This window comes from Hemicordylus capensis, chromosome 13 (assembly GCF_027244095.1).
Source record: "Hemicordylus capensis ecotype Gifberg chromosome 13, rHemCap1.1.pri, whole genome shotgun sequence".
Taxonomy (NCBI): Eukaryota; Metazoa; Chordata; class Lepidosauria; order Squamata; family Cordylidae; genus Hemicordylus; species Hemicordylus capensis.
The window spans coordinates 21,237,268-21,249,700 of record NC_069669.1 but is presented as its reverse complement, the minus strand read 5'-3'; the positions used below and the strand labels follow the sequence as shown (position 1 = coordinate 21,249,700).

At 46.6% G+C, this 12,433-nt stretch overlaps 1 protein-coding gene across 3 annotated transcripts in view; it reads right to left on the bottom strand.

Moving 5' to 3' along the window:
• Window positions 1-12,433, bottom strand: part of BAIAP2L1 (BAR/IMD domain containing adaptor protein 2 like 1) — a 159,298-nt gene that overhangs the window by 25,048 nt on the left and 121,817 nt on the right. For all 3 annotated transcript variants that reach the window (XM_053276789.1, XM_053276790.1, XM_053276786.1), the window contains 2 exons: window positions 831-892; window positions 664-735 (listed from right to left, as the gene is read on the bottom strand). In XM_053276789.1, the coding sequence (XP_053132764.1) occupies window positions 664-735; window positions 831-892 (134 nt within the window). The remainder of the gene's footprint in view (window positions 1-663; window positions 736-830; window positions 893-12,433) is intronic.

Below are 12,433 nucleotides of genomic sequence, written 5' to 3'. Positions count from 1 at the left end.
TTCTACCTTTATTGATAAACCTGAGCAAAGCAAGAAGATGACATAACCTAAGTCAATAGCTAGTGACGTGTTTTGTTTTAGCCAGTATCCATGTCCAGAACTAGCAAACTTTCAGACAATCCCATGAACAATGTAGAAAGGTTCCTGGTTCTTTCTAGCACAGGTCATCACTGTAGTTAAATATATGCTATTGTGTGTAATATACCAGAATATTAGTATTTTAAAAGAGAAATATTTTAAAATAATACATAGGGACAGGCTGGTGCAATTGTTCAAATAATGGACCAATTTATTGTCCCTATTAATTGTTGGTTCTTGTAAGCATTTAAGGAGATGGATATATATATCCAAGACCATTTCCATGGAGAGAAGTTTCATTTTAATTTGGAATTTCATCAAGATGTATTGGTTGACATAACTATGAAATGTGACACCAGCTTTTGTCAAAGAGGAGTATCTTTGTCATGTATAAGAATAGAAAACATATTTATTTATGCACACACACCCCTCCCTACCTAGGAATCTAAAGCATCTTAGCTATGGCTATGTGTCCAAACCAGGATAAATATAATCTAGTATTGATGAGATACTTCTGGATCAGGGCCAAAGTGTCCTTTTCCAACACCGAATAGCTCATATAGGCATATGCATAAAAATACTTACGTTCATGTATTTTACATCCAGTTCAGTTTTCTTCTCCAGCTCCACTATAATTTCCTTATGGAATTTCTTGAACTTTAGGAGTAAGCAGATGATAACATTGTCACAGAGTTTGTATACAGACAATTTTTTTTAAAAAAAGTCTAAATACAACAACAATGCTTACTTACGCTTTCATCCAGGCTGTCGTTCAGTTTCTTCTGTGCAATGGAAATTTCTATGAGAACGTGCCCTGTTGACAAACACAGATCCAATATGACTTCTGGTTTATTTCGTGCCGGGGGGCCTTAAGGCAATGACTTTGACAGTAAGCAGAATGATGTCTGGATAGTCTTCTTAAATCCCTCATCTCCAACAGTAAAACACCATTGACTCTAAAGTCTAACTGGCTACAGTTATGCTGAACGATGACTGTTTTTTTGTTTTTACAGAGACAGTTGCTATTTACAGTGGCCATTTTACAGAGACAGTGGCCATTACCTCTGAAATGTGAGTCAGCTGAATAAGCAATAGGGACGTGGGGTCATGTTGGCAGTCTCTGTCCCCAACCTCCATGCGTTGATTGGCTCTGTATGAATGGAATCGACGAGTCTACAACTTGAAGGCACTATATGCATGACTAAAGGTCAAGAGTGCCGTCGAGTCGGTGTCGACTCCTGGAGCCCACAGAGCCCTGTGGTTGTCTTTGGTAGAATACAGGAGGGGTTGACCATGGCCTCTTCCTGCACAGTATGCCTTTCAGCATCTTCCTATATCGCTGCTGCCCAATAGAGGTGTTTCCCGTAGTCTGGGAAACATACCAGCAGGGATTCGAACCGGCAACCTCCGGATGACTGCGGACTCTGAATTTTGCAAAATGTTTGGACGCCGGGGATGGGGACGAGAAGCACCAGCCTGCACCACCTTCACACATCCCATCTACACACACCTCAGAACTATGTAAAGAACTACCAACTCTCTTGCTATGACAGTCTGCTATTGCTGGGCTGGTCCCCATTCGCACTGCTTGTCCTTCTGACTCTGTTCTTTTCATACACAGTCCCTGCGGGGGCCCCCTCTCTTCTCCACAGCTCCCATTTGGTGGCTGTTCTTCTGGAGACTCCAGACCATTCCTATTTATTTATTTATATCATATTTATATACCGCCCAAAACTTACGTCTCTGGGTGGTTTGCAACAAAATAAAAGCATTAGTTAAAACAAAAACAAGAAGTTTAAAACATTACAACAATTTAAAATTTTCAAAACAATATATTCTAAAACAACATTAAAACCATTAAAACAACATTAATTAAAAGCCTGGGTGAACAGATGCATCTTTAAAGACTTTTAAAAAGCTTTCAGAGATGGGGAGGCTCTTATTTCACTCGGGAGCGCATTCCAAAGCCCAGGGGCAGCAACGGAGAAGGCCCGTCCCTGAGTGGCCACCAGACGAGCCGGTGACAAATGTAGACGGACCTCTCCTGATGATCTCAACGAGCGGTGGGGTTCATGACGAAGAAGACATTCTCTTAAATACCCAGGGCCCGAGCTGTTTAGGGCTTTATAACCAACACCTTGTATTTTGCCCGGAAACAAGTGCTTCCATAGGAAGGAACTGTTTTTAGGGCAGGGTGATTTGGCTAAAATTGGGGTGCAGCTTCTGCATTTCATAAGCCTGCACCTTCCTTCGCATAATTCAAGCACAGAGCCCAACCAGGGGCGTAGCTAGGGGAGAAGGGGCCCGTGTTCATCCCTCTCTCGGGCGGCCCCCCAGAGGGAGGGAGACAATGAAGGAAATAGGGAGGGGTGGCGCTGGAGGGCCCTCAGGACCTGGGGGGTCCGGGTTATTTGAACCCATCCGCTCAGTTGTAGCTGCACCCCGAGCCCAAAAGTATCAGGGTTGGAGAGCGGGCATTGCGGTAGTGGGCATGAATTGTCCAATTTGCTAAGCAGGGCACACTTTGGATTGCATTTGGATGGGTGACTACTGGGGAGTACTGTTGGCTGTAAGATATTCCCCTCAGGGGAGGGGACCACAGCTTAGTGGTAGGGCAGCTACTTGCAGGCAGAAAGACCCAGGTTCACTCCCTGGCAGCATCTCCAAGTTGGGCGGGGAGAAACCCCTGCCTGAAACCTTGGAGAGCCGCTGCCAGTCAGTGCACACAATACTGCGCTAGAGGGACCAAGGGTCGGACTCAGTAGAAGGCAGCTTCCGAGGTTCCATTTGTGCCAGATCTAGCAGCAGCATCGTTGGCCCCAACCTCTCCCATCGGCTTGTGACGGCACCTCAAGCCTAGAGGAGGGAGAGCATCTGACTGGATCCTCTTCCTCCCGCCTTTTCACACTAACAAGTTTTTCACCAAACTGTGGGGCGGTCTCGTCGACAGCCCTTCCCCTCCGCTGACATATTAGTCACACATACTCTTAAAACAAGAATATTTATAAACTATCTTGCCAACATGTTCTTGTCAACATATTCTGAGAATGAGGCTGTATAATCCTTGGGCGTAACCCAATTTAAGAGGAGGTCTTCTTCGTCATGAACCCCTCCGCCCGTTGAGATCATCAGGAGAGGTCCGTCTGCAGTTGCCACCAGCTCGTCTGGTGGCCACTCAGGGACGGACCTTCTCCGTTGCTGCCCCTGGGCTTTGGAATGCGCTCCCGAGTGAAATAAGAGCCTCCCCATCTCTGAAAGCTTTTAAAAGGTCTTTAAAGACACACCTGTTCACCCAGGCTTTTAATTAATATTGTTTAAATGGTTTTAATGCTGTTTTAAAATATTGTTTAAAAATTTTTTAAATTGTTGTAATGCTTTAAACTTTTTGTTTTTGTTTTAACTAATGTTTTACTTTTTCTGTTTTTATTTTATGTTATGTTCAATAAATTTATATTTATTTATATGTTAAATAAATAAATAATCATCCTGCCTTCAGCTGTGCATGGGCAAGATCCACCTACTTAGAAACACAGGAAAGTGCCATATGCTGAGTCAGACCATAGTATTGCCTTCACAGACTGGCAGCGGCTTCTCCAAGGTGGCTGTCAGGAGTCTCTCTCAGCCCTCTCTTGGAGATGCTGCCAAGGAGGGAACTTGGAGCCTAGATGCTCTTCCCAGAGCGGCTCCATCCCCTGAGGGGAAGATCTTGCAGTGCTCACACTTCTAGTCTCCCATTCAAATGCAAACCAGGGCAGACCCTGCTTCGCTCAGGGGACAAGTCCTGCTTGCTGCCACAAGACCAGCTCTCCTCTTATTTATTTAGGCATGAGTATGGAGAGGACTGTAGCCCAGGTTGAATAAGCATATCTCCAAACCTAGCAAAGCAACAAGAGAACCCTAATTTATAACGTTATATGGCCGGGTTCATTTAAACCACAGGCGAGCGAAGAGTAAAGCTCAGACCCGGCCAGCGTGTCTTCTTAGGTGCTGGCACCAGCTTTGCTCACACAGTGCCTGCTTTTGAGAATCTGCTGCCACAGCAACAGACGGAAGCCGGGAGCTGGCACACGGGTGAAGATTAATGCTGTCGAACCTGGAACTCCAAGTACTGACCGTTCTCCACTCTCCCCACCCTTGGACACTCCCTTCCTCTGGCTTTTCCTGCCACCACAGGGTAAATGTTCCAATAAAACAACTCATTCACCTGGCGGGCCGAGACTGGGAAGCCTGCCTTGCTGATGTTGCTATTCTGGTCTCAGTCGCCCGAGTTGCAGCTTCCAAAGTACAGTAAGAGGGTGTGATTGCTGCTCCTGAAACTTCTCTCTCTCTCTCTCTCTCTCTCTCTCTCTCTCTCCTTCTTAAAAACAACCAGGAGGACTAATATCACTGGGAAGTGCAAGCAAATGGGGGAGGACTGGTGGTCCATGCACAAGTCCGGTCACAACCCCCTCCGCGTCACCAGGCACACCTATCCCCCCGGCTCACCTATTTCCTCTTGTGTTATGAGTCAATATTTTGACAATGAAACCATAGTAATCCTGCAGGGCATAGCAAGATGCAAATAGCAGGGCCCATTACCCTCTCTTTATGTAAATGTCAAATACTTCCACTGATGGCAGATTTGGAGAATTCTGAAGCCCTTTTACTAAGCCGCAGCTGTATTTCTGGAAGGGGCAGAATAGAGTTGCAGAAGAGGTTTGGTTGGAACAGGTGCTCAGGCCTGAAAGCAAACACGCTCTCCTCTGAGTGCTGCAGCCACAAAGCAGATTGAACTAAGCTGGGTCTTTTGCGAGTAGTACATCTGGTGCAAGGTCTTCCAGTCTTAATAAAGACCTTTCATCTTTGAGTTTTCAACCTGGATTCATTAGCACGGCCGAAAACCCACCCTCTGCCCTTCACAGAAATGTCATCAGGGGAACAATGAATGTTCTTTTACATCACAACAGACAACAGAAGGCACAATTCTCCTCTTCATTCATGTCAGGGCACACCTTTAAAACGCCATTCTCTATGGACATTAAACCCCAATATCAATCAAATGAGCACAGCAGAGTCCTGAAGACTTAACAACATTTTGGCATCTCCCACCGGTCTATCAGACTTTTGGGTCATTGCTGGTCATTCTCATACCTTACCACCACAACGACTAATTCAGCTGAAAGGGGGAAGTCCTTCGCCACAGACAATTAAGGAAAAACCTAGAGGAGGTGGTACAATCTTTGCTGTTCGAGAACTTGACCATGGGCCAAGATATTAATTATTATTATTATTATTATTTTTACATTTATATCCCGCTCTTCCTCCAAGGAGCTCAGTGTACTACATACTTGAGTTTCTCTTTCACAACAACCCTGTGAAGTAGGTTAGGCTGAGAGAGAAGTGACTGGCCCAGAGTCACCCAGCAGGTCTCATGGCTGAATGGGGATTTGAACTCAGGTCTCCCCGGTCCTAGTCCAGCACTCTAACCACTACACCACGCTGGCTCTCTCAAGATATGCAATGAGATGTGCTTACATGCACAGGATGCTGCCCGATACTGAGTCAGACCCTTGGAGCATCTGGCTCATTACTGTCTACACTAACTGGTAGTGGGTCTCCCAAGATTTCAGGAAGGAGCCTCTCCTGCGATGTTGCCAGGCACGGGACCAGGGACCTCCGGCACGCACACTGATACTCTCCCTCTGAACTATGGCCCCATCCGCCAAGGGAAAGATCTTACAGCACTCGCATGCAGTCTCCCCTCCAAAGGCAAACCAATGCAGACCCTGCTTAGCAAAGGGGACAATTCATGCTTGCTACCATAAGACCAGCTCTCCTGCTTCCTTAAAGAAAATGGGTTTAGGGTAGAATCTGGCAACAGCACTCAGAACAACCTGACAGCCACTGAAAGAGGACAAAGGTTCACAGGAGGAAGTGCTCACCAAAGGGCATTTGGAGCAGGGCTCACAACCTCTCTGTTCCTGCATGTCAATACCAGGAGACTTCAAGCCAAGAGGGGAACCTTGGAGTGACAGCCACTACCTTAGAGGGCTTTAAAGGTGGACTAGACAGATTTGCAAAGGTCAGGTTCATTAGTGACTGCGAGTCATTATAGCTCAATGGAACCTCCAGGTTCAGTGGCAGTCTACCTCTCAGATGCTGAGGGAACAGCAGTGGAAGGCGGCTACTGCCATGCTCTGCTCTTAGGCTTCACAGAAGCAGCTGGCTGCCATGGGGTGGGGCGGGTCTAGATGAGCCTTAAGTCTGCTCCAGCAGGGCACTTTACAGCCACATGCACATGCAAGGCGCACTACGGACGGGACTGGAGTTGCATGATGCGTTCAGACGGGTCCCTGCAACTCCGGTCCCCCGTTACGTGCGAATGTGGCCTTCATGCTCTTCTCTTGCAAGCAAAGGTGCTCGTTCCTCTCTGATGACATTAGTCAGCTGCGGGCACAAATGCTCATTGTCCTCGAAATCAGGCCAAATGTTTTAAACAGCTTTTAGAAGTTTTACAAACACAAAAACAACTATCAAATTTTATCAAAAGTGTCAGAGGAACATTGGAAGGAATACTTCACAGAGAGAGTACAATTTGTTCATCGTTACCCCAACCCTTTCCTCTGTGCAAAAATACTGCAATTTTACTCTAAATTGTTTGGGGTGGTAGGGATAATAAATAATAATAATAATTAGATTTCTTCCAAAAATGGCTCAGGGCGGTTTACAAAGAGAAATAGCAAACAAGATGACTCCCTGTCCCCAAAGGGCTCACATTCTAAAAAGAAACTTAAGACACACACCAGCAACAGTCCCTGGAAGTACTGTTCTGGGGGTGGATAGGGCCAGTTACTCTCCCCCTGCTAAATTGGATAAAGGAGGGATGATAACCCTCCTTTGTTAGTGTAACAAAGCTATCACCTCTTTTCCATCTCTAGGTGGGGTAGACATGGCGAAAACCCCCTATGAGTTTTCGTGGCCTGAGTCGGTGCAGACGACCAAAATTCGTGGGCTTGACCCATGGACTATTCAACCCTTTTTAGTCGAGGTTTTATATTTATTATTATTATTATTATTATTATTATTACATTTATATCCCGCTCTTCCTCCAAGGAGTCCAGAGCAGTGTACTACATACTTGAGCTTCTCTTTCACAACAACCCTGTGAAGTAGGCTAGGCTGAGAGAGAAGTGACTGGCCCAGAGTCACCCAGCAAGTCTCATGGCTGAGTGGGGATTTGAACTCGGGTCTCCCCGGTCCTAGTCCAGCCCTCTAACCGCTACACCACGCTGGCTCTCATATGCACTTGATTTGGTGAAAGTAATGGAATTCATTCAGATTAAATTGTCAAAACCTATTTATTCATTGGATCAGTTTTCTCTCTTAAACCAAAGAGTATGTAAATGTTTACGATTACTGCCACTTCAACTAGAAGTAAACAACATGAAAAATCCACCTCACCTCATTGAAGAATGATTGGCAAATTGCGGTGAGTAATTTTTGTATGAAAGAGAATAAAAACCAAGCAGCTGCACTGTTAATAATGCATGAACACCACACCACATCTGCCTCCCCCACTTGACAGGATAGTAGCAGGGTTGCATGACTCTTCCCTGCCTCTCTTTGTCCGAGGCATACCAATATACTAATTGATGCCTATTACCAGGGAGAAACTTTAACAAACAGGCTGTGCAAGGATTACTCCCCAGGGGTAGCAAATATCCCTTCTCCCAAATATTTACAAACTTTACAGCAAAGCTCATTTCCAGTATCAGACTTTGGTCAAGGAAAAAGCCTGCAGATAGATAAGCCGAGGCTAACTTAAGTGGCGCAGCAGGGAAATGCTTGACTAACAAGCAGAAGGTTGCCGGTTCGAATCCCCGCTGGTACTTTATCGGGCAGCAGGAAGATGCTGAAAGGCATCCTCTCATAGTGCACGGGAGGAGGCCATGGTCAACCCCTCCTGTATTCTACAATAAAACCACAGGGCTCTGTGGACACCAGGAGTCGACACCAACTCGACAGCACAACTTTACTTTACCTGAGCGCGGGAGTGGGCGACCACCAGCTCCTTTTGCTCCAGAAACCGGGCCTCCCACTCCCACTGTGAGTGTGACAAAGACAGGCTGGCATTTAAGGAAATGGGCCTGCTGCCATGATATCTAGTCTGCCCTGCAGAATAGCTCTTAACTGGTCCTATTCAAATGTTCATTTGACTGTGCCTACAGAGAGAACGGGATCATGGCTGCTGGCCCTGCTCCAGATACATGAAGGGCTGAAAGAGTCTCCTCATGTACAGGGGTAGTGTGTACCCATGGTTTCTTATCCATGCAAGTGTTATGCATTTGCCAAAGCAGTCTCCGGCCTACAAAAGCTCCTGCCACAACACATCTTTGGGCTGCCCCTGCCCTGCCCACATAGCGAGACTCCACAAGTGCATTTAGGAACATAGGAAGCTGCCATATATTGAGTCAGACCCTTGGACCATCTAGCTCACTATTGTCTTCACAGACTGGCAGCGGCTTCTCCGAGGTTGCAGGCAGGAATCTCTCTCAGCCCTGACTTGGAGAAGCCAGGGAAGGAACAGGAACCTAGATGCTCTTCCCACAGTGGTGGCCTCATCCCCTGAGCAGAATATCTCACAGTGCTCACACTTCTAGTCTCCCATTCATATGCAACCAGGGCGGACCTTGCTTAGCTAGGGGGACAAGTCATGCTTGTCACCACAAGACCAGCTCTTCTCTCCTGTGGAGACCTGATCCCTGTGGAACTTCGGAACTGGTAAAGAAAAAGATCATACACCACAAAATCCTTTTATTTTTCATAATCAGAAACTAGACATTCTACCTGAAAGATACGTTTTATTACCTTTTTCCCATATAAGAGGACATCAACATTATTTGACACTTTTGAAAAGATCAGTGGGCTAATGTGATAAATAGCCATGTAAGAGATTTTCAATTAAAAGTTTTTAAAAATATAAATGATATTTGGTAGCTAAAGAGATCTTCCTATCATCCTTGGCCTGTAGGTTCTGAGAATTTTTTGTGTGCAGAACACTCCCCAGAGGCAAGGGTGCTGCCAATAACTCACACAGCTCTCCTACAACACCTGAAGGATAAAGCTGTATTTTTATGTACCGAGACAGGACCTTGGGTCCCTGTACTGTTGACGAGAAAGAAGCTTACACATAGGTGTGGTCAGCAAGAACGACGAAACCGCTGAGGCAATTCTCTTGGGCAGGGATTAGCTGGTACAAGGTTGCCTCAAGGCCTTTGCCTGCAACACTTAAGTCTTCTTCTCCAAAGTTTGTGCCCCTGTTGAGTTTGGAGTCATACCACGGCTGAAAGGACTGCTTAGAACAGGGATTCTCAACGTGTGGGTTCCCAGATGTAATTGGACTTCAACTCCCATAATTCCCAACCAAAGGCCACTGGGGCTGGGGATTATGGGAGTTGAAGTCCAATAACATCTGGGGACCCACACATTGAGAAACCCTGGCTTAGAACGAAGACTGGGACATTCTCGTCACATTTGCTAAAACTGGCAGGGGAGAAGCGCCAGGCTGGGACTCGGATGTCAATGAGAGGAAACACCTATACACGGTAAAGAGACACATGACACCTTAAGATCAGGCTTGAACACAAACCCATCGCAGCTGGTGAAGGTGCTTTGCTCCTGGAGGCTGCATCGTCACACACACGGCCGCAGATGCATTTTACAGTGACGGGTGTGTGGGTTTGTGTACAGAAGCCGTTGCCAGCCACTGCCCATGCAGTGGGTGTGGTTGAAGAAAGCAAACTGGAAAGGTCAGAGTGGATTCAGCAGGACAGGCCTGGCTGGCAGCGCCAAAAACATTGCTTCGCCTGGCGCCTCCACCCTGATATCAGACACACCGTGCGATTCCTAATGCCGGCACACGAGTATGGCCATCCTGCTCGAGGCCAGAGGACGTCTGGTTCTTCCAGTGCGCTTCCTTCCTAGGGTTTCCGTTCCCCAAAAGACTCCACCCTCACGTTAACACCCGACTGTTTCTTGCTACCGTTTATATAGGAATGAGGGCACGGGTCCGTCCACCAGCATAGGAGGCTATGGTGGTGGACTTTACCCTGCAGGGAAACCGGGCCAAGGGCATCAGGCAGACGAGTGAGGAGCTCATATTCTAAAAGGACAAGTGTTAAGGCTCTCACAGACAGCATTTCGTTTTATTCAGCATGCAAGCTGCATCTGCTAAAAGCTCAGAAACAAGAGTGGGGTCTTGCGTTCATCCTCCAGGGCTCTCATGCCGTGCTGTGGAATTCAAGCCTAACCGCCTCCCAACGCCCCATGAGTCTCGTTCTTCCGCCCACTCCCTAAGAGCGGCATTAATTTGCAATTAGGACAAAGTATATAATTTTCAGTGGAATGGTTTCAAATGATCTGCGGTTACTTCAGGTCGAATTATAATACAGACCCCCAAATGAAGTGTGTGCACTGCCTACCAAAGGGCTCCAGAACTTTGGCCCTCCAGCTGCTGATGGACTACAAATCCCATCACCCCGACTATTTGCCGCTGTGGATGATGGGATGGAGCAACAGCAACTGGAGGGACGAACTTCTGCAGCCTTGGCGGACTGCATTATTTATGAATATATATGAGACTAATATTTATATACTGCTTTTCAACAGAAGTCCCAAAAGCGGTTTACATAGATATAAATAGAGAAATAAAATGAAATGGCTCACTTTCTCCAAAGGGCTCCCAATCAAAATTATCCAGAGGATCTATTAATAGCTCTTCTGGGTTACTTCTTGCCTGTATGGAGTAGCGGTTTACTGTTGTGAGTCACCCCAAGCAGCACAGGGGCGAGATATAATTTTTTAAAAATAACAAACCTCCCTCCCCCCCCCGGAGTATTGAAATATTATTTATTTATTTACTTACATTTATATCCCGCTCTTCCTCCAAGGAGCCCAGAGCGGTGTACTCCATACTTAAGTTTCTCCTCACAACAACCTTGTGAAGTAGGTTAGGCTGAGAGAGACGTGACTGCCCAGAGTCACCCAGCAGGTCTCATGGCTGAATGGGGATTTGAACTCGGGTCTCCCCAGTCCTAGTCCAGCACTCTAACCACTACACCACACTGGCTAGCATCAGCTACCTTGGGATAAACGCCTCCTCAATTCACTTCAGCCTCCAGCATTTTTACCTTTTAAAGGGGTGAATAAAATGAGGCTGAAAGAGTCAACTACCCCTGCAGAGTAATAAGACGCTCTTTGCTTATTTTGGAGTTAAACCCAAATAAGCCAGAAAACAGGAGAGGAGTTGTTTCTAGGGGATGCCATTCACCGTTCTATAGAGAAGCACAATGACATCTGAATGACACAAGATTATCAGCAACAGGATGTGGTTAAAATCTTGGAATTCCTTGCCCGTGAATCTCAGGATAAAAATCTTGGGATAAGCTCTGAATCTTGGTTGTGAAAGCAAGCCCTATAGATGAATTCCCACAGGGGGAGGGAGGGGATGCAGGCATGAGCTTGGAAGTCAGCAGGCCCTGAGCCCTGGGTCTCCTGAGGATCTCCCAACTGGTTGTTCTACTACATTCCTTTTCTCACCAGGGCACTAAAATGCAGAAAGGCTAACCAGTGTCCCCTCTAACAGGGATTCCCAGGTGTTGTTGACTACAACTCCCATAATCCCCATTGCAGCTGGGAACCCTGGGAGATGTAGTCAACAACATCTGGGAACCCTGCTAACAATGCGGTCTTCTTGGTCCTTTTTCGCATTTGCAGTTTGCCAAAATAATATGAGGACCAGCAAGAGAAGCTGGCGAGGACCAGAAAAGTCAACCCCAAGGTTGCAAGAAGCATAATGAAAGGAACAGAAGAGTACTCTCATTTCCAGTGTCATCAAGATACTCAGCACAGTGGGAATGGGCTGTGCAGAGAGCCTCTCTCAAGGGGAACTAGGTTCTGGTGGACATTTACAATACTGGAAGCCATATTGCTGAGCACCACACATACCAAAGAACAACCAAAGCACATATTTTGTAGCGCATGAAAGTTAACATGTCATCCATAAGGAATCTGTACAGCATTTTCAGACTGACTTTACTCCAGTGTCTTGTACAGTACCCAGGACACTAGTGATGCTAAACAAATGTTGAGGCTACCTGAGAGAGTGCCTTGCCGCACATGTCCCTGCCTGGACCTTGAGATCCTCTGCAGAGGCTCTGCTCTATGTACCCCTGCCAAACAAGGCGAGACGGGTGGTTACTAGAAAGAGGGCCTTTTCGGTGGTGGCACCCCATTTATGGAATAGCCTCCACTGTGAAGCTTGCCTGGCACCATCACTTTGTTCTTTTAGATGCCAGGTGAAGACCTTTCTGTTCAT